At 47.8% G+C, this 21,116-nt stretch overlaps 1 protein-coding gene across 5 annotated transcripts in view; it reads right to left on the bottom strand.

The window, feature by feature from the left end:
- HIPK3 (homeodomain interacting protein kinase 3) overlaps positions 1 to 21,116 on the bottom strand; it is a 580,167-nt gene that overhangs the window by 102,226 nt on the left and 456,825 nt on the right. For all 5 annotated transcript variants that reach the window (XM_078680871.1, XM_078680870.1, XM_078680873.1 and 2 more), the window contains 2 exons: positions 16,228 to 16,351; positions 7,098 to 7,219 (listed from right to left, as the gene is read on the bottom strand). In XM_078680871.1, coding sequence (XP_078536997.1) covers positions 7,098 to 7,219; positions 16,228 to 16,351 — 246 coding nt within the window. The remainder of the gene's footprint in view (positions 1 to 7,097; positions 7,220 to 16,227; positions 16,352 to 21,116) is intronic.

Here is a 21,116-nt window from a genome sequence, read left to right as displayed (position 1 = left end):
TATCAAAATATACTCTCAGAATGAATTACTTTGGTTAAATACTTATCAAACAAGCAATAGACTTTTTGAGTGCCATAGTTACAGTTTGTTGCAATAGGCAACACAATTTCAAACAATGCAACATTGAGCTCAATGGGAATTTTCAGTTAAATGCAATTAAATACTTTGTAGATTAATTTTCTAACCACAAGACTGGATCCTAGATTCAATCCTGGGACATGTCCTGTAAATAGTTTAAGTAAAAGCGTTTTGGTTATAGTTATTTTAAGGAATATTAAGGAATATTTTTGTATTTTAAAAGTTGACACTTAGAAACTTTTTCAGTTGAAATTACCAATGTTATCCTATGGAAGGAAATTCAATTTGCAGGTAAAGTATGTTCACGTTACTTTTGTAATCCAGTACTGGACTCCTAGGTTCAGCACTGGGACATTTATCTAAAACAGGTAAGCAATTACGCTTTGGTAGTTGCTACGATTTTTTTAAGAATATTTGTAGTTTGCAAAAATTGACAGAAGAAATTTCACAGAAAAACAGTCAATGGTTTCCTATGGAAGAAAATTCAGGTTACTGGTAAGTACGGTTAAAATTACTTTTCAGGGTTTGTTCTGGGCTAAAAGATGCAGCACCGAGGTCTCTCCTGATAACAGGTGAGTAAATCGAAATTCGTTGTTCGGCTGATTTAAGGTGAATATTTTAAAGTTACAAAACTCCACATTCAAAAGAAATTCCAAGTGAAACCAGTCAATGTTAGCCTATGGAAGAAAAGTGAGTTATCGGCTTTTAGGTAAGTACTCGACTGGCAGAGTTAAGGTCCTAGGCATAGACTCTGGGGTCCCCCAGGGTCAGGTAGGTACAGTTTGTACACCCTCAGCGTCACAGGGGCAGCCGGGTGCAGAGGTAGTTAGGCCCAATGTTATCCAATGCGAGGCAGGGGGCCTTCGGTTGGTGGCTGCTAGCTAGCAGGCCACGCGGCTGTGGGAGCTGGGCTCCTGGTCACTTGCTTAAGGCAAATGGGGAAGTAGGATAGGGCAATGGTTGCACTGCCAGGGGCACTTGGGCGGCTGGGTGCAGGGTGCTTTTGAGCCGTCGGGCGCTCAATGTTATTCAATAGAGATCTTGGAAAGGGAACAAAGGCTGCAGGTTCAGGGACGGAGGATCTACTGGAGCGACCAACAATTCGAGGGGTAAGTTGGGATCTTGGAGGATAGGTAGAGACCCCGGAGTTGGGCACAAGGTGCAGGGGTGTCTTTTGGCGTCTGGACACCTTCCACTCTGCTGGTCGCGGTTGGGGGGTCCCTGGTTCTGAGGCTGCAGGCGGCGTCGAAGACGGTCCTTGGGCACTGGATTCCAGGTCAGAATCGCCGGGGGGACGTCCTCAGGGTCTTTGTCCACATGGGCACAGGCCAGGCTCGGCGGGTGCAGAGTGGGCTGGGTTTGAGGTTCCTGGCTGGCACCAGGGGTATTGCGATTTGAGCAGAACCACTGCTCATGGGAGTTCCAGTCTCTAAGAGGGTCAAGGCAGACAGGTCCTCCGGGGTTCTAGAGGTTGCTGTCCACAGGAGACGCCGGGATTTAGCAGGAGAAGGTTCAAGGATCAACAGGCCGGTAGGGCTGGGGCCAAGTCAGTAGGTGTTGTCCTCTTGTTAGCAGCTGCACGGCAGGTCTTCTTCTTGGTCTTCTTTCTTGTTTCAAAATCTGGATCTGAGGAAGGAAGGAGGTTCAGGGTGCCCGTAAATACTAAATTTAGAGGCGTTACAGGTAGGAGGAGGGCAGGGTCCAATAGGTCCCTGTCCTGGGGTGGGTACACCCCCTAACCTGCTCCTCTACTGTGAGAGGGGGGCAGGAGCCTAGCTATGAGTGGGTAGGGCTCCCCATCCTCAAGATGGCGGTAGCCCGGAGTCGTGCTTCACCTAGCCTCCCCCACCTGAGCGGTGGAGTTGGCACAGGCTGGCACACCCCCTTTCCTGACGTAGCGTTTCCCGCCAGAGTTGGGGTCAGAACTTGTGAGGGCCAGTTGCTGAGTACAGCAAGTGGCCTGGAGAAGCTAACAAAGGCGGCGCCTTTGAAGCTTCCCCCTTCCCATCCTGGGGGAGGAGACCTAGCACCTCGCCCATTGTTGCAGGCCCAGGAGAGCGGAGGGCTCTCCACCCAGGGGTCCAGCAACATGTCTGCTGTGTGGCAGCCTAGGCAGCGTCTCAGACAAGACGTGGATTGTAGGTTAGGTTTCAGGGGGCATCTCTACGATGCCCTCTGTAGTGCATTTTACATTAAATCCCACACTGGCATGAGTGTGGGTTTAATGTGCTGAGAAGTTTGATATCAAACTTGTCAGTCTTCAGTGTAGCCATTATGGTGCTGTGGAGTTCGTAATGACAACATCCCAGCACCATATACTCTTAATGGCATCACTGCACTTATAGTGCCCAGGAATGGCCCTGGGTACTGTAGGGGCACAGGGCTCATTCACCTGTGCCCACACCACTGGCATAGGGCACCCAGCTAGAGGGGTGACTGAGAAATGCCAGGGCAGTGGGGTTTTGGGCATGGCACACAGGGATGTGTGCCATGTCGACTCTTTGCTTAGTTCTGCACCAGCACACTCAGCCTGCAAAGGCAGTGTGTGTGTGTGTCAGGGTGCAGGGCCCCTAAGGGTGGCACAATAAGTGCTGCAGCCCTTAGGGGTCTTCTCTGGTCACAATGCCCTGGGTACCCATGGTACCACTTACCAGGGGCTGACATGTGGCCAGAGTTGCCAATTGGGTTTTAGCTTCAATACAGTTTTAGGGAAGGAACACAGGCCCTTGGCACCTAATTGGCAGGAGCCTAGAGGAACACTCAGTCAAAGCACATCAGCTATTCAGCAAAAGTGGGGGCATACCATGCAGGAAAGATGGCACTTTCTCACATGTGTGTAACTGTATAGGTGAGTAAACGGCAGTGTGATTATTTATTTGCATGACTGACTGGGTGTGTGAGTACCCCTATGGATGAGTGGCGGTGTGTAAGTGTCTGTATAGGTTATGAGTGCATATTATAGTCCTGTACTGAGTGACCATGAGTATGAGTCACTGTACGGGTGAGTGAGCGGATGTGTGTGTAAACCTAAGAATCAGTGAGTGGGTATGTAGTTATTGGTGTAGGAGTGTCTATGGTTTTGAGAATGGCACTCTGTAATTTAGAGTGGGTGTATCAAAGGTTATATTAGGGTGTGAGAAGATGCATCAAATTATCACATGGATGATGTCATCAGTGTTGTCACTGACCATGTCATGAATGATGTAATATGGGACGTAATCAGCAGTGCATTGCGGGGGTGCGAGTTATAGTTAGCTTGAACTAACTATAACGGGGGAATTTCTCTGGTTTTGTACAAGTGAAATGTCCAACTAACTATAACTTTCCCTAAAACCTATGGTTTTTTCAGTGAATTTCAAAGGTTTTTTTTAAATGCTAATTTCCAACTATGCCCACAGAGGTAGGACATGTGAAGAAAGAAGAAAAAACAAACCAAAAGAAATGCAGAAAGAAGCAACAGAAGTCCATAAAGACGAAGAAAAGTGCAGGAATAAGCAAGACATGTGCAGAAAAAACCAACAGAGGAGCAGAAAGAGGCCTTGTTGCAAAATCATCCTGTGCCCACAACTTTTTCAGACGGGTACTGGTGATAACTGACTGACTAACCAGGCCTAGAGCCAATGCTATGCTAAAAGACACTTAGAATACAGTGAAAACACCTACATGCACCAGGGAACAGTATGTGTTGGGGTACCCCTGTGATTAGCATGACCTCCTCTGTAAGGCCCTAGTACATAACAGGGCAGGGGGATTAAAACTACCTCTAATTTAGAGGTGCAGAAATATGCTATTTTAACTAGTAGTCGCGTTTGCAGAGTGGTGGAGAAAGGGCGCTGGGCGTCCAACCAATGCTCAGGAATTCCACTGCGTAGGAATTACAGGAGGTACCAGGAGGGATTCTTACTGGAGGTATCAAGAGGGGTGGTTGGCCCCCAAGGACATCCTTGGGTGCCAACTTCACAAACTATAGCCTCCAGTCAGTCCCACACAGCAGCAGTGGTAAGTACACATATCAGGCCACGCCCACTTTGCCCACCGCTCTACAAACGCGGTCCCTGGCACGCTCTTGGATGGGGAGTGAAGTTCCCTTCACTGCTGGGGGTCCTTTAGGGGCCAACTATCCTACCTTTTACCTCAAATTAGCCCCACGCAGAGGGATTGGTGAGAGGTAGACAAAGGCCATGCCCCCTTTCTCCACCACTCTGCAAACGCGCCCCCCTGGAGCGTTGTAAGTTGGGGGATTAAGTCTCCTTGAATCCTGAGAGTCCAACTAGCCCACCAGGTACCTCCAGTAAGCGTAACAGAGCTGCGTTGCAGAGAGGTGTAAAAAAGGGGTGTGGCCTGGCCCTCCTCTCTTCAACGCAGCGCAGGGGCGCTTACTGGAGGTACCTGTTGGGGTGTTGGCCCCCTAGGACCCTCAGGATTGAAGAGGAATTAATTCCCCAACTTAAAACGCGCCACAGGGTGTGTTTGCACACATGTCACCTCAGGCCCCGCCCCCTCCCTTCACCACTGTGCAAACGCGCCCGCGGCGCATATTAAGTTAGGGGATTAAGTCCCCTTGAATCCTGAGGGTCCCTGGGGTACAACTAGCCCACCAGGTACCTCCAGTAAGCACCACAGAGCTGCGTTGCAGAGAGGTGTAAAAAGGGGTATGGCCTGGAGCACCTCTGCAACGCAGCCCTGTGGCGCTTACTGGAGGTACCTAGTGGGCTAGTTGGCCCCCAGGATTGAAGGGGAATTAATTACCCAACTTAAGACGCGCCACAGGGTGCGTTTGCAGAGTGTTGCTGGGAGGGGGCGGGGCCTTGGCGATGCCGGTCTATTTTTATTTTTAAGGAGAGCTGTGTGGCCCCCCTTCCTTTTCTATTTTATGTGCCCTGGGGACCCCATCCCCCAGGGCCTGACCCCTATTTTTTTCATTTTCTTTTAAAGGATGGAAGGGGGCCGCGTGACCCCCCTCCCGGGGCCATTTCCGGCCCCGGGGACCCCATCCTCCGGAGCATGGCCAGTGTTTTTTTTATTTATTTGGAGGGGGCTGCGTGGCCCCCCACCTCAGGCCAGTTATGGCCCGGGGACCCCACTCCCCGGGGCCTGGCCTCTCGCTGGAGACCGTGGGGGGAGCACCAATGCCCCCACGGTCCCTGTATCCTGCGGGAGCCGACATTGCTTTTCCACATGGGGAGCTGCTGACATCCGTGTGGAAAAGCAATCTGGTTTGGATTTTGGAAGTCTCTCTTCCAAATTCCAAACCACAATTTGCTATGACAAGGCGGGAGCTGCACGGCTCCTGCCCTGTCATAGCAAACAGCATTGTCCCGGGGGTGGGCACCCCTGGACACTGCAGGAGCCAGCCTGGGGGGGGGGAGGGGCAGTCCCCAGGGCCATGGAGGGCTCCAGGAGGGGGGCCACGAGGCCATCCTCCCAATGTGATTAAAGTCCAAGGGAGGTGGTGGTCCTCAGGGATCCTTAACAGACCCCCAAATTTGCATTATAGTGCCCCGGGGAGGTAGTGGTCCCCGGGGCGTGTGGGGAGGCTCGAGCCCCCCCACAAAGGTTACATTTTTTTTCAAAATACAAGCCACAGGGGGGTGGCGGTACACTGGGCTGCCTTGTGTCCTCGCAAATATTTGATAAAAGCCCCGGGAGTGGCAGTCCCGGGGTTTGGGGGGCCTAGGAGGCCCCCCCAAACATTAAAAAAACAAGCCCCGGGAGGTGGCAGTCCCCGGGGCTGCGGGGGTCCCCCCGGGTACCCGCGATTATATTTCACCATGCCCCCGAGACTTGGCCCACCCAGGGGCTAAATAATAACGAAGCGGGGGAGCCCGCGCTTGTTTTTTTATATTTTCGGAGGATTCGCACACAGCGCGAATTCGGACGATTTTCTTTTTTCCTGGTTTGGAGTGTTGACAGCCAATTAGAATAAAGCTCTTGGTCGGGAGGGTGCGCGGATCCACCGTGCCTCTATACATCGAAACTTTTATTTTTTTATTTTCTCAGCAACTACTGAACGGATTTACACCATTAAAAAAAAAAAAAGTTCTCTTTCTGAACCAAGGGCTACCTTTTTGCCAAATTTGGTGTAATTCCGTTCAGCAGTTCGAGCTGTAGCTGTGTTTAAAATTTCCTATGGGAATTAACATGGAGAAAATATGTTTTGGGACCCCCCTTTTTTCTCGGCCCCCGCTTGCCGAATCACCCCGATATTTTCAAGACAGGAGCTGACGGAGCGGCCCACGAGTTTTGAGAATTTCGCTAAGATTCGTCAACCAGCGCCAAAGATATTGAGAAAACAAAATAAAGTTTCCTATAGAAACTAAGTCCTAACTAACTATAACTATCTACTAGCGACCGCCAGTAGAAAATATATATCTCAATAAAAAATAAGCACACACAATAGTTGTAACAGTGTAGTTGTCAAGGTGGTCCATTTCAAAGCTGAAGAATCAGTTAATGGAAAATTAGCTGTTGGAAACACAATTTTCTAAAGCTCGTTGCATAAAGCACACAAATGAAGAGACAAAAACAAAAACGTCAATCTTAGTTGCTTTCAGGCTAGGACACACTGGCTTTGTAAATTCACATTCTTACAATGCGCAAAAAGTTACAATGGAGGAAAATCTGCAGTGTTCCTGGGGAGCTGGACATTTGAAAAAAAGAGTGAAAGCTACTGTAGTGATACTTCTCGCACCTATTATGCTTGCAAAACATGATAGTATATACGATTCACTTATCATTAAGGCATTTTCCACATTTTAACAAGCAGGCAATCACAGGGCAATATGTGCTTTCCCAAATCTTATTAAAAGCAGAATGTGCAACTTGCAAAATACGTTTTTCATGTTTACAATTACCTGTTTTCCATTACCTTAAAATGAAACACTATATATCAAATACAAAGCCCACAACCGTGTTTAATTCCATCAGTTCACAATCATTTACACTGAGTAAATATACAAAAGAATGAAAACAATGACATTTAATGTGACAACTTAATGAAAAGGTCATGGAAAACAAACCTGTGAAAGAACACTAGGTCTTATTTGAAGAGGCTGCATGCCAGGGGCCTGTGTCAAAGGGACTGCATTATCAACCCTCACTGCTGAGTAGCTGGTATGCTTTCCATGGTTTGAAGGCATGCCTGATGAAAAGCAATATATCTGTTTGTATAAGCTTTATTCGAGACAAATCTCATAAAAGCACATAAAATCAGAATATTTACAATATACATAAATACAGAATAAGAAATTCATTAAACACAGTAAGCTCATACAAAATCACAGAATAAGACAATAAAATGCCTAATACACAAAAACTAAAATAAAAGAATACCTAGTTACATACGATCCCCCAACAGCCGTCGTCTTATAGCCCACGCCCAACCCATATATTTGGCGACACCCATTACTATCGAGTCCTGCTGTGTTGTGCATAGGATTCTTAGAGCCACTGAACTATCACGTGTCCCCAAATTCTTACAAACCGGCGAGAGCCATTTCCTCCTAGGATTCACATAGGCTTCACATGAAAAGAGAAAGTGGCCAAGGCTCTCCTCAGCGTGTTCGCAGGCAGGACATAGACTGTTGGTGGGTCTGTGCCAACCAGATGTCAATTTCTTGAGTGGGATAGATCCTGACCTCAACTGAAAGACAAGTTTCCTGTCCAATGGTACCGTAACGTTATCCCAGTAATTTTCCAAGACAGGTAAAATTTTGGTCTCCAGAAAACGGCCAGACATAGAGTCTGCCCTAATGTCATTCAGCATCTTGCCACTCACCCAATCCCAATATTGATTTTTAAGAGCTTCTTTACTTGGGAAGGTTTCTCCCACGGGGTTATTCCAAAGATTTGAAAACCCTAGATTTTCCAACATGGTCTTCAGATGTTTTAACCATTTTATTTTGTGGAAGATGTCTTCCCTGATTATCCACAGAAAGCTCTCAGCGTACTGTCTTATTTCCGGAGTCGTCCAAAGACGCCTCCAGTAAAGGACTGGCCGCAGTCGAGCTCTGTCGATAATAGTGCGTGTGCCAAGCTCCAGAAACAATGGGATTAGGGGGGTACTCTGGGGAAGTCCTGTAATACCGCGCATGAATTTGTTCTCGGAAGTCTGAAGAGCCGTCAGACCATTCCAAGCCCATAATTCTGCGCCGTATAAAGTGGCACCCAAGACCTTCGCATCATACACCGCCAGAGCGGGTTTTATAGGTTTAGTTTTTGATTTGCGATGTTCCCCCCTTAGGGCCCCCGATAACTGCTGGTGCTTTAGGACTACTTTATTGACGTGATGCGTCCAGCCTGTCCCCCCCGCAATCTGCACTCCCAAATATGTAAATTCCTTGACTATATCGAGCCGGCTGTTATTTAGGGTAATTTTAGGATCGCTTCCGCGTCCTGCAGAGAAGGCCATTAGTTTAGTTTTTCCTACGTTTACCTCTAGCCCGTGCTCCAAGCAAAAAGCATCAAAGATGCCTAGTGCACGTTGTAGCCCCATAGGAGTCTTTGACAAAATAAGAGTGTCGTCAGCGAACATCAGGATCGGGACCCTGGTGTTCGCTAACGATGGGGCATCAACACTGGCCCTCAACATTCTCTCGACTATCCCGTTAATGAATAACGAGAAAAGTAAAGGGGCCATGGAGCATCCCTGCCTAACACCCCTTTCGACACGAAAGTCCACCGTTGTCTCGCTGCTTCCACCCCATTGGACTCTGGCATAGTTGGATTCGTGCAGTTGCATGATTAAAGTTAGAAGTTCTGCAGGAATCCCCAGCTTTTGGAGCACCGACCATAGTTTGTGCCTGGGTACTAGATCGAACGCAGCCCGTAGATCAACAAACGCGACATACAGGCTGCCCCTCCCCAGCTCGACGGTCTTCCACCGCAATATTATGAAGCGAAAGACCTGGTCGATGGTACTGGTAGCACGCCTAAATCCCGCCTGGTATGGCGAGAGGGCGCTGTTGTCATCTACCCAATCCATCAGCTGGTTGGTTACCATTCTCCCGACTATCTTCTGCACGGTGGCTATTAAGCTTATGGGCCTGTAGTTAGCAGGCAATGAGCGGTCACCCTTCTTGTGGACCGGGATAATGGTTGCACATTTCCAGATATCTGGAACCACTGCCCCCTTTGCTAATGCGTTTGCTACAAGGAGGATGTATTTCGCCCATCTGGCCACATCGTGTTTAAAAATATCAGGGGGGATACCATCAGGGCCTGGCGCCCTCCCGCTTTTCACAGAACTAATGGCGGTTACCACTTCGCTAAGGGAAAACAGATCTTCAGTTGCGTAGACCGGTGTTACATCATCAGCAGTCACAGACTTATTGCTTTCCGCGTACTGAGGCCCAAAATAGTCAACCCAGGCTTCCACTGGTACATTATTGTCGGGTTTTGCAGGGCCCGCACCACTACCCCACTTAATAATTTTCCAAAATAACATTGGGTCTCTATTATCTGAGGCTTCTTTTAATTGGGCCCAATGGTCTTCATCCCATTTCTTTTTAGCACGATATATAGCTGCTTTATACAGTTTCCTGTTCAATCTTACTGCTGGAAGATCCCTATTCTTTATCGCATGCCCCAAATCTAGACGTGCTGCTCTACACTGGTTATCAAACCACCTACCCACTTCTTTAGTGTTCATCCCTTTTCTTTTCTTTATAAAAAAACATGGTCTTAAGGCGGAGAATAACTTATTGTGGATATCTGTGATAACATTGTCCCCAGGAGCTACTAGGGCCACAGCCTCAATTGCAGAAATAGCACAATCTACCATGTTAATTATGTATGCCATAGTGGCTTCGTTTGCTATCACCTTGGGCCATTTTAACCTTCGCTCGTCATTGCTTAACAGGGGAGTTGCGTTATGTGTCTCATTCAGATTTCTTGAACCTACATTCCACCACCTATGCGACACGCAAAGGGGGTTGTGATCACTTTCAACCCGGGGCCTGATTACCATGTCAACAACCCCGTTCCACAACTGGAGACTACACAATATATAGTCAATTCGGCTCCTATTAATACCATTATCAAAGGTAAAACTGCCCTTCTTATCCCCGGGTGTCCTACCATTGAGGGCTCTTAGACCATATTCCAAACATATTCCGTTTAATAGGAGAATCTCTTTAGTCCATCGCTTCACAGGTTGTAAATCTAAAGTAGGCACTCCCCATAGATTATCCTCTTCACACTCAATAAGGGCGTTTGTACAGGTCAATGGTTCAAAGGTCCTATTTAGGTCCCCGACCAATATCTTCAAGTTACCCTGGGAATTAACCTCCAAATCATCGGACAACAACTCAATTGTAGATAGATTGACTTCTTTACCACCCCTCACATAAACATTATATAAATCTATTGGTTCACCATTTACAACAAAGAATCTAAGGGCTTGTAAATCACAATTTCCCTTATCTACGATTTTTATGTCAGTAAACAAACCCTGTCTAACCCACACAGTTAGGCCACCTTTTGGTCTCCCTCTTCCCCCTTTAGTGGCAGGTATATAGTAATTCAAGTAACCTAAGCAAAATAGTGGATCACATGCCCAGGTTTCTTGAAAACAACAAATATCAAAACCACTTATAAAATCCACCCAAAGTTGGGAGTCCAACTTGCTAGCCAGTCCGGCGATATTCCAGGACAACAAGGTACCAATATCTACATTTGTCCCGTCCCTAGATTTAACAAGTGGAGATTCATGGGACGACATCAATATCCCCGTTAGGCTTGCCAACCCTTCTGGGTCATCTACTGTGACCACAGCTAAATCATCTATTACAGGGTGTACGACATTCGGTTTTGCTGTTGATACTCTAAAACCACATTCATCGACCACGCACCCGGCCACTTTATTATTTTCTTTGATGTCTGTGGCAATAATGTCACCACAGACATCACCTAGCTCCCCTACTCCCTTAACAATTCCATCTATGTTGTCAGTACCAGTATGTCAGTAACCCCACCCTGGGTCCTGCCATCCTACATGGGGATTATTGTATGTATGTGGGGTACAATTGAAATTGACATAAGGAGGTGGTAAAGAAGTCACTGGCCATTGGGCCTTTGGGGGTGCTATTGGCTCGTTGAATAAACTTGTGGTTACACTTGTTGATCTGGGGTAAAAGAAGGTGAGGTCCACAATACCAATACCGCCCTTATTTGTTCCCCATCCTTGCCTTGTTATCCATCCCACCACCCTAGGATCTTGAAAATTGACCACTATACAGTCTCCCCCCAGGGTTCTAGGTGTATAACCCATCCAGTCTATTCTCCTTACCCCTATTATTAACCCATCAATGTCACCCGGCAGAGGACGATTTTCCTTTAGCCAGTGCATGATCTTATTTTTAAGCATCTGGAAATTTTCCCTTTGCCCTGCGGGTAAAGATGGTACGTTGATGAGAACTGCCACATAGGGGAAGGAGTCTGGAGTAAGATTAATCGGGGGTTTTCTATGAGGTGGCTTTTGCAAGGGCGTAGGGATAGGTTTGGGAGCATGGGGAGGAGGTTGGGGGACTGGTTTCTGCACCGGGTTATTATTAACAATTGGTGCTGTGGTGGCTTTAGCAGCCGACTGGTTAACACTGTCCCTATTACCTACCCCCATGATGTTAGGTGGTTTGCATGTATTGGTAATTGTACTCACAAGAGCTGAAGCTTTACCCACTTGTTGGCATGAAGTAGCCACAACGTTAACAACGGCTGGTTGATTTTGCGGCCGGGGTAATGGAGGCTGTACAGAATGTGTTGAGTTGGACTGTGATGATTCAGAACCTGAAATAGCTTTCTCAACCCTAACTAGTGGATTTGTGATGACTTTAGCTGGGTGTTTATTTTGTTTAGAGGGTAAAGGTGAGCCATTTCTTGTATTATTGCCCTTATCCTGTGTGTGGGGGATACCTGAAACCTGGGAATTTGAGCTTGTTTCCAACCTACTCTTTTTGATCAGGGATTTAGTAGAATAGAAATTATCTAAAGTTGATTGCTCAAAGTGGTTTAACCTATCTATGAGTTTTGTAATTCTATCCTCAATGGGAGTAAGTACCAGTCTAAACATTTTTTCCAATTCTGGAAGCACATTTGCCAATAGAACAACGTTATCATTACTTGATTCTTTTGGAACAGAACAGGAATTGTCCACTTTATCTTGGATGTCCTGGGAAGTAGGAATAGTTGGTGTGTCACATCCTGTTCTTTGCGCTGGTTCTTTGACTGGATTCCCACTGTTCACAAGTTTATGTAGCTTCCTGATTTTTGGTAGTGGTTGGACCATTTTTTTACATCTTTTAATAGGAACTGGACATTTCCTTTTAGCCCCAGTTTTAGAATTAAACGATACCACGTGAGATCCCGCATCAGTATGCGAAGGTATGTCAGATATACTACCACTGGTATTATTTAAAACTGCTATGGCAGTCTCAGAAGATTTATCCCCTGAGGCCTCAGAGAGATTGTTTGTAACCGGAATGCTCACTGATGATAGAGGGGTTACCAAAGTGGGATAGACTACAGTTGGAAACTTGTCCGTAGAGTTCTTAAGTATTTCAATAGAAAGCCTGCGCTCGGCACGCTTCTCTGCCAAAGTAAGTTCCTTGTCTATTACGAGTGAGCGATTAAAAAAAAATGTATCTAAAGGACCGATGGCCAAGGGGCCAGACTCTATGGGAAGAGACGATAAATGGCTGGCTACGGGACTTGTGTTTGCAGCGGTTGCCATTATGGCAACGAAACAGTACAGGAGAAGCTTTGTAACTTACTATGGTAATTGGAGTTTCAGACTGAACAGGGGCTGTGGCCCAGCCCGGCCTCCTTCGGCCCCGGACGGCCACAAACGGTCCCGCCCTTGTCCCGGGCTTCTCCCGGCGCCCTCCCGCGCGCTCCCGCGCAGCGGGGATGCTACTGCTATTTTATGTCTGTGAGACTGATGGAAAAGGGGGTGGAGCCGGCAGGGAGAGCAGCCCAGGTGGTGACGGGCGCGCGGGGGCTCCTGGTCCTCGGAGTCCCCCGCTACAAGCTCGCAGCCCTGCCGGTCGGTAGAAACGCCCAAATTGGAGTCACGAAGAAAGGCTGTCAGCCGCGCTGCGGGACCCGCGAAGCGGGTCCGGCAAGTCGCAGCGGCAAACAGCAGCAAACAGCGGCAGCAGAGAGCAGGACCCACCAACGGTCCAAGGTGAGGTTGGAGTCTACAAAGAATCGCCCAAAGGAGTCCACTTAATCAGGGTTCCTCCGCCGGTTATGAAGAAAGAATGGGGGTGGAGCCGGCAGGGAGAGCAGCCCAGGTGGTGACGGGCGCGCGGGGGCTCCTGGTCCTCGGAGTCCCCCGCTACAAGCTCGCAGCCCTGCCGGTCGGTAGAAACGCCCAAATTGGAGTCACGAAGAAAGGCTGTCAGCCGCGCTGCGGGACCCGCGAAGCGGGTCCGGCAAGTCGCAGCGGCAAACAGCAGCAAACAGCGGCAGCAGAGAGCAGGACCCACCAACGGTCCAAGGTGAGGTTGGAGTCTACAAAGAATCGCCCAAAGGAGTCCACTTAATCAGGGTTCCTCCGCCGGTTATGAAGAAAGAATGGGGGTGGAGCCGGCAGGGAGAGCAGCCCAGGTGGTGACGGGCGCGCGGGGGCTCCTGGTCCTCGGAGTCCCCCGCTACAAGCTCGCAGCCCTGCCGGTCGGTAGAAACGCCCAAATTGGAGTCACGAAGAAAGGCTGTCAGCCGCGCTGCGGGACCCGCGAAGCGGGTCCGGCAAGTCGCAGCGGCAAACAGCAGCAAACAGCGGCAGCAGAGAGCAGGACCCACCAACGGTCCAAGGTGAGGTTGGAGTCTACAAAGAATCGCCCAAAGGAGTCCACTTAATCAGGGTTCCTCCGCCGGTTATGAAGAAAGAATGGGGGTGGAGCCGGCAGGGAGAGCAGCCCAGGTGGTGACGGGCGCGCGGGGGCTCCTGGTCCTCGGAGTCCCCCGCTACAAGCTCGCAGCCCTGCCGGTCGGTAGAAACGCCCAAATTGGAGTCACGAAGAAAGGCTGTCAGCCGCGCTGCGGGACCCGCGAAGCGGGTCCGGCAAGTCGCAGCGGCAAACAGCAGCAAACAGCGGCAGCAGAGAGCAGGACCCACCAACGGTCCAAGGTGAGGTTGGAGTCTACAAAGAATCGCCCAAAGGAGTCCACTTAATCAGGGTTCCTCCGCCGGTTATGAAGAAAGAATGGGGGTGGAGCCGGCAGGGAGAGCAGCCCAGGTGGTGACGGGCGCGCGGGGGCTCCTGGTCCTCGGAGTCCCCCGCTACAAGCTCGCAGCCCTGCCGGTCGGTAGAAACGCCCAAATTGGAGTCACGAAGAAAGGCTGTCAGCCGCGCTGCGGGACCCGCGAAGCGGGTCCGGCAAGTCGCAGCGGCAAACAGCAGCAAACAGCGGCAGCAGAGAGCAGGACCCACCAACGGTCCAAGGTGAGGTTGGAGTCTACAAAGAATCGCCCAAAGGAGTCCCAATATATGCAGATTAACAGAAAACAGAAAAATGGCAAGTATTAAATTATGCAGCAAGCAGTGCTTAATATCAATTAAAGGGCAAGTAGCCCAATGGTTTTCTTAGGAGCCTTGCATTTGATGTCAGAATTTCTGAGACTTGTGATTTCACCTTAAAGGTTCTTTCTTCCACCGCATACATTTATTGTTCCTTTATCTCACTCCTGCAGTTATTTCAATTCTCATCACTAAAATCAATCGGACACCTTTTTCCTAATTTTCGATTCCCATTTATTGATCCCCTACCTTTCTCTCTTGCACAGTCAGTCTGAAGATGAAAAATAAGTCACATTTCCCAAAATTAAGTGCCTGTGTTTGACACCTGCACAAAGTTAGCACCGACAGGGGGAAAACCACATGTCAAAAGTGTAAAATTACACCTAGCCTAAATACCCCCCTGTTAGTAGTAAGTGTTATCCTCGCAAGCCTCTTCCAATTCACAATCTTGCAGTGCGTGGATTCATATTCATTACAATATGTGGAATACACCAATTATAGGATAGACTAGGATTTTTCCCTTGGCTACTTGTTGTACTTAGATTGGTCATTGGTGAGCACATCTGTCGAGATAGGTCCGGATGTCTGGAGGCAAAAACATCAACACCAAGATAGCACAGATTATGTATGGTAAACAGGTCTGCTGGGGCAGCACCAACATTGGAGCGGAGGAGTGTCGCCCCACTTAAATGTCTCCCAAAGCCCCAGAGATGAAAAATGGGAATTTATTACGATATTATTTTTCATTATCTTGTCCTGAACACAGTGTCAGGATAGGGACGGGCCTGCTGAGTAGCAGCAGGGAGGAGTGGTGGGCAGTGGGCTGCCTGTGCACTCTTTAAAGCCAGCCAGACAGGCGCACTTTAACCTTCTGAAACTAGCTGTCTTAAAACAACTGGGTTGAGAGCAAGTGCAGGCTTCCAGTGCCCTGGGGAGCGCTGAGACAGGCCATTCCCTAAAATCAGGGCGCTGCTCATGCTGGATAACAGCACGTGAGCAGCGCCAGGATTGGTCAAAGCTGTGTGCTGGGGCCCGCACTAAAGTCTCAGGATAAGAGGTCTGGAGCAAGGAGGACGTCATGTCGTCGGGATCTGGTAAGTTGTCATTTTTATTTTTTACTTCCGCACACCCACCCATTTGCGCATCTGCCCATCCCCCCCTCACTTTTCTCCTCACTCCACAGATACCAGCCGTCACTGCAGGTCTGTATAGCAGAATAATACAGTCAGTGGAGCCCTTGCGGACATCCATGAGATAACTGGGCAGCACTTAAATTTAAATCACATACCATATAATCAAGGAAACATCCCTATCCTCTCCCACAAATGTAAAACGACAGTGATCTTAAAACTTCAGGATATATGGAAGTCACTGTACATTAAGTCATTAAAAAAAGTAATTTTTGCTCAGACATATTCCCATCCACTGTATAAGCACTAACAGACAAATTACTCAAGAAGCTGCAACAAAACAGAAAATTACCTAAAGCAATAAAAGGAGCTACAATGTCAGTAAATTCTACACAACAGTAGCTAACAGAAAAAACCTGAGGAGCTTTTCTGCATTAACTAACATCTATAAAGAACATGTATTACATAATCCAGTAAACACTAGACCTTCCAAATCGTACCTTGAATTGCTGAGGGACATAAAATCAGCGTGTGCTGGAATGCATCGTTGCAACCAAACTGAGCAGGTCCTCCCTGAAGTGGAATTCCATGCTGCACAACTGAATGGCCCGGTGCTGGTAATGCCTAAAATACACAGGTTATACAATTAAATGAAGACAATGCTTAATGTTTTACTTAGTGTACAGAAAACACTAAGGTTTCACAAAAAAGGTGACCACCGCTTACCCCCCCAGAGCAATATGATAGCAAGACAATATAAAAACTTGATTGATGGATAAAGGTTTAGTTCACTTATTATTGGTCTAACCAGCATACAAACCAAAGAATGGAACGCGCACACACACTGGACCTCCAAGTTCACAACCCATTCATTTGAAAACAATGATTATGGATATCCAACTCTAAAAATAATTGTACCTTAATACCCTCATACAACTGCACTTTAGCACCTTGCTCTTAAGTGTAGCCTCGCGCAGAGCACATCAGCCAATAAAACAATGATGTCAAGTACAAGTTGCCTTCTTTCTATTGAATGGGAATACTGCCCAACTTCAAATTAGCTCTCTATGTGACCAACAGAAGGCAATACAACATTTATATCTATTATACCCATTCGGCCCCAAAACTGGATGCTCACAATAGATGGTCGGGGGAACCCATAGCCTTATGGATCACTCCGTCACTCCACAGATGCAGAATTATTTGCAGCAATATACAAGTGTCCTTAACTAGCAATGTGCTTGGGTGTTTTGAGAAAGAAATAGCTTGGCCAGTGACAAAGGAGGAAATGGGAATCTGTGCATTATAACATTTATTGTTTATAACTTATTTATTGGCTGTGTATTGTATCTGATGTCTGTTGTTGTGTAACCAAATGAAATGCTTTTATAATTTTGGCCTTTAGGAAGATGTGGCTGCCTATATGATTTTTTTTTCCTTTTCAACACTTCAAGAAAAATATTGTAAAAAATAAGACTAGCAATGTGCTTGCACGTATCTATCACATATTTAGCTCTGCCACCATCCCCAGATGTGCACTTTTGTTTACAAAAATACCTACCAGCTCAAACAATAGACAAGATCTACACTGGCTGTGTACTTGTCTGGACAACAAAGAATATCGGTTGATAAGGAGTAAGGTACAATGCCATTTCTGGTCTTTGTGTTTTGGTATGCAGTATATACATGTACGGTGGAGCATTGGAAGCACCCCCACAATATTCACAGTACAACCACCTGTCCATGTATCCAATTCCCTCCAATGTTATTTTGAGATGGATTCATTAAGCGTTCAATGGGCATAAGCACAAAAATCCAGTATGGGAAAGAACTTCTAATATAAACTTTACCCGCTTTCGTAACAGAAAGTTTCAATTCCATTAAGGACACTGAGGTGAGGATTATGCTGATCTTTCTTCACTTTATTGTACAGCATTCCTTTTCAGAACATTAAGAAAAAAACTTTGTTTCCCATGAACCACCAGGAAAAAAGCTGGAATGCAAGTCCTTCTAATCAGCAAGCAGGGGCTCCCTTCACAGACCCTTGTTTCGTCTCATCCTACCTCTTACTTCATGCAACAGAGGTCATAACTCAAGTCTAATCTTGCTTTGCTGACTCAGCCCCAGTGAAACAATGAAGTTAATTGAGTCCAAACATTTCTAAGGAGTCGAATAGTGACACTTTCCAAAAGAACATGTGAGTAAGGAGTCTGAAAATTATTTTGCAATTGAGTACTTGCTCCAAAGCGGACCAGTACAGTCGCCCGTCGGTCGCTACTCCCCACACAGGGTGGGACAGTTGATCAATGGCCATTGGGTGGTCTAATCTATGCCTTTGGATCCTTAAAAGAATTGAAGCTTTCCGTTATGAAAGCTTGGAAATTGTACATTCTATGTAAGGACTGGAGATAAGGATTTTGCTATTTTAAAGCTCATCTACCCCCCAGATCCTCTACACTGGGAAGTGACTTGAAATAAAATTGCTTGAGGGTTGAGATCAAGGACCACTTTATTTATTTATATAGCGCCTGAATCAACCACCGAAGGGGTATCTCTGCCCTTTGGACGGGCAGCGTGGATAAATTGCAGCTACAGCTGGATCAAGAGCAGAAAATAGTAGTCCTGAGCAGCTTCCTGAATTGCAAATGATCAAGGCATTGTCTCAAGAGTATGGGGAGCTTGTTCCAATAACGGGGGCAAAGAGGAGAGGAGGCCCTTCCTCCTAATCTGGCCTTCCTTACTCGAGGAACCACAAGATGATGTTTGGAGCCTGAGCGAAGGGATCTGGAAGGTAGGTACGGTGTAAATTTCTCCGAGAGGTAGGTGGGGGTCTAGATTAAACAACGCCTTATGGATAGTGCAAAAACGAATAGTTTTCTTACCTGTCGGTGTAGTTTTGCAGCTTGAAGATCTTTCTGGATTCACTATGCTGTGCATTATTCCGCAGTCTTGTGGTTGGGTCCGGATTCGTAGTCTTTTCTTTGTTTTTTTTTTGTTTTTTTTTCTTAGCCCAGGTGGGCGTCGGCATCACACCCCCTTGGGTGTATTTCCGGTGACGTCGGCATGCTTCCTGCGGAAGCTCCCACTCTTGGGCGCCATCTTCGGGTTCTTTTTTTCCGTGTTTCTTTCGTTTCCGAAGTAATGGCAATGTTCTATTTAGTTGGTATTTTACCGCTTTGTACTTTTAAAGTCCTTTCTTTTGTTAACCACCTCTTCTCTCTCCAGCCTCATCTTTCTGGCGGAGGTGGGTGGGTTCGCTAGTGAATTCAGAAAGATCTTCAAGCTGCAAAACTACACCGACAGGTAAGAAAACTTCGTTTTGCAGCGTGAATCTTTCTGGATTCACTATGCTGTGCATAGATTTTGTAGCGGTTTCTCATCTCTGTGGCGGCTGGGTGGAAGATGAGCGTTGGGTGTTGAATATGTGCTTGTAGCACCTTCTGTCCAACTTGAGCTTCCTTGTTCATTTGTATGTCCACACAGTAGTGCTTCGTGAACGTGTGCACCGAAGCCCATGTTGGCGCCAGGCATATGTCCTCTATTGGTGTGTTAGCCAGGAAGGCTATTGTAGCGCCCTTCTTCCTAGTGGAGTGGGCACGTGTCCCCTCTGCCAGCTCTTGACCTGCACGCATGTGGCAGAGTTGAATTGTCTGTGCGATCCATCGTGCAATCGTCTTTTTAGTTACTGCTTTCCCCATGAAGCTGTTTGCGAATGACACACAGAACTGTTTTGTTTTCCTGTGTCCCTTCGTCCTCTCAATGTAGTGCATGACTGCCCTTCTGGCGTCCAGGGTGTGCAGAGCTCGCTCTGCGCTAGTTGTTGGTTTTTGGAACAAACTCGGTATCTGTATAGACTGGTTCATGTGAAATTTGGATACCACCTTCGGCATGAAGTGTGGGTCAGTCCTCATCACAACCCTATCATTGTGTATTTATATGTAGGGTTCTTGTAGCGTCAGCGCTTGAAGCTCGCTTACTCTGCGTAAGGACGTTATTGCAACCAGGAAGGCTGTTTTCATAGTTCACATCTTTAGGGAGGCCTTGTGAAGTGGTTCAAAGGGCTCTTTCATGAGTTCCGTTAGGACTGTGTTCAAGTTCCATGCAGGTGGCGGCACTCGCTTGGGTGGTGCGATCCTTTTCGCTCCTTCCAGGAATCTCTTCACCACCTGTGATGTGAAGAAGCTCCTGCACGTTTCTCCCCTTGTGTAGGCGACTATCGCTGCCAAGTGAACTCTTAACGAGGATGAGCTACGGTTCTCCAGCAAGTGCGTCAGGTACCTTAGCACTGTGGAGTCCCTCTTCATTTTATTGTGGAGTCTTTCCTGTCTGCACCATATTGTGAATCTTTTCCATTTCGCAAAATAGCACTTCCGAGTGCTGGGCCTTCGTGCCTCCCGAAGGACCCTCAGGGTGCTTTCTGGCAGTCTCAAATGTGCGAACTCTATGTCCTCAGGAGCCACGCTACTAGGCTCATGCTCTCTGGCTCTGGATGTAGTACCTCTCCGTTCTGCATGGAGAGTAGGTCTTTCCTCCTGCTGAATCTGTGGGGTGCACACTGTCATCTCCATGATCTGCGAGTACCAGGTCTGCCTCGCCCACTGTGGTGCGACCAGTCTCAGCGTCATGTTGCTCGCTCTGCACTTGCTCAGCACTCTGTGCATCAGTGGTATCGGGGGAAAGGCGTAAGCAAATGTCCTTGACCAATCTATCCATAGGGCATTCCCCAGTGACCCCTCCTCGGGCTGCCTGGATGCGAAGCTTTGGCATTCTGGCGTGTGGCAAACAGGTCCACCGATGGTGTCCCCCATCTGTCGAACAGGTACCCTGTCTCCTGAGCATTGAGCTCCCACTCGTGGGATGCCGATGTCTGCCTGCTGAGCCAATCGGCTTGTATGTTGTCCTTCCCTGGTAGGTGTATGGCTAGCAGGTCTATCTTGAGAGGGATGGCCCATCTCCATATCTCCTGCGCCAGCGTTGAAAGCGGGGCTGACTGTGTGCCCCCCTGCTTGTTGATGTAGAACATCGCAGTGGTGTTGTCTGTTTGTATCAACACCTTGTGTTTGTACAGTCTTGTTTGAAAGGCTTTCAGTGCAAGGAAGATTGTCTTCAGTTCTAGGTAATTGATGTGCTTTGCCGCATCTGTTGTCGTCCACAGTCCCCTCACCTTGAGTTCCTCCATGTGAGCGCCCCATCCCTTCAGGGATGCGTCTGTGGTGATGGCCACTGTTGGCGTTGGGGGCATTAGAGGCTTTCCCCTTGTTATGTTTTCCATGGTCCACCATGCCATCTCCTTCTGCACTGCGTGCGTTACAACCACTAGATCCTCCCAACCGCCTGTAGCTTGTGACCATTGCTCCTGTAGCCATTCTTGAATGGGTCTCATGTGGAG

This window comes from Lissotriton helveticus, chromosome 3_1, assembly GCF_964261635.1.
Source record: "Lissotriton helveticus chromosome 3_1, aLisHel1.1, whole genome shotgun sequence".
NCBI classification, from domain to species: domain Eukaryota; kingdom Metazoa; phylum Chordata; class Amphibia; order Caudata; family Salamandridae; genus Lissotriton; species Lissotriton helveticus.
Note: the sequence above shows the minus strand (reverse complement) of the source record. Positions and strands in the feature narration are given on the sequence as shown.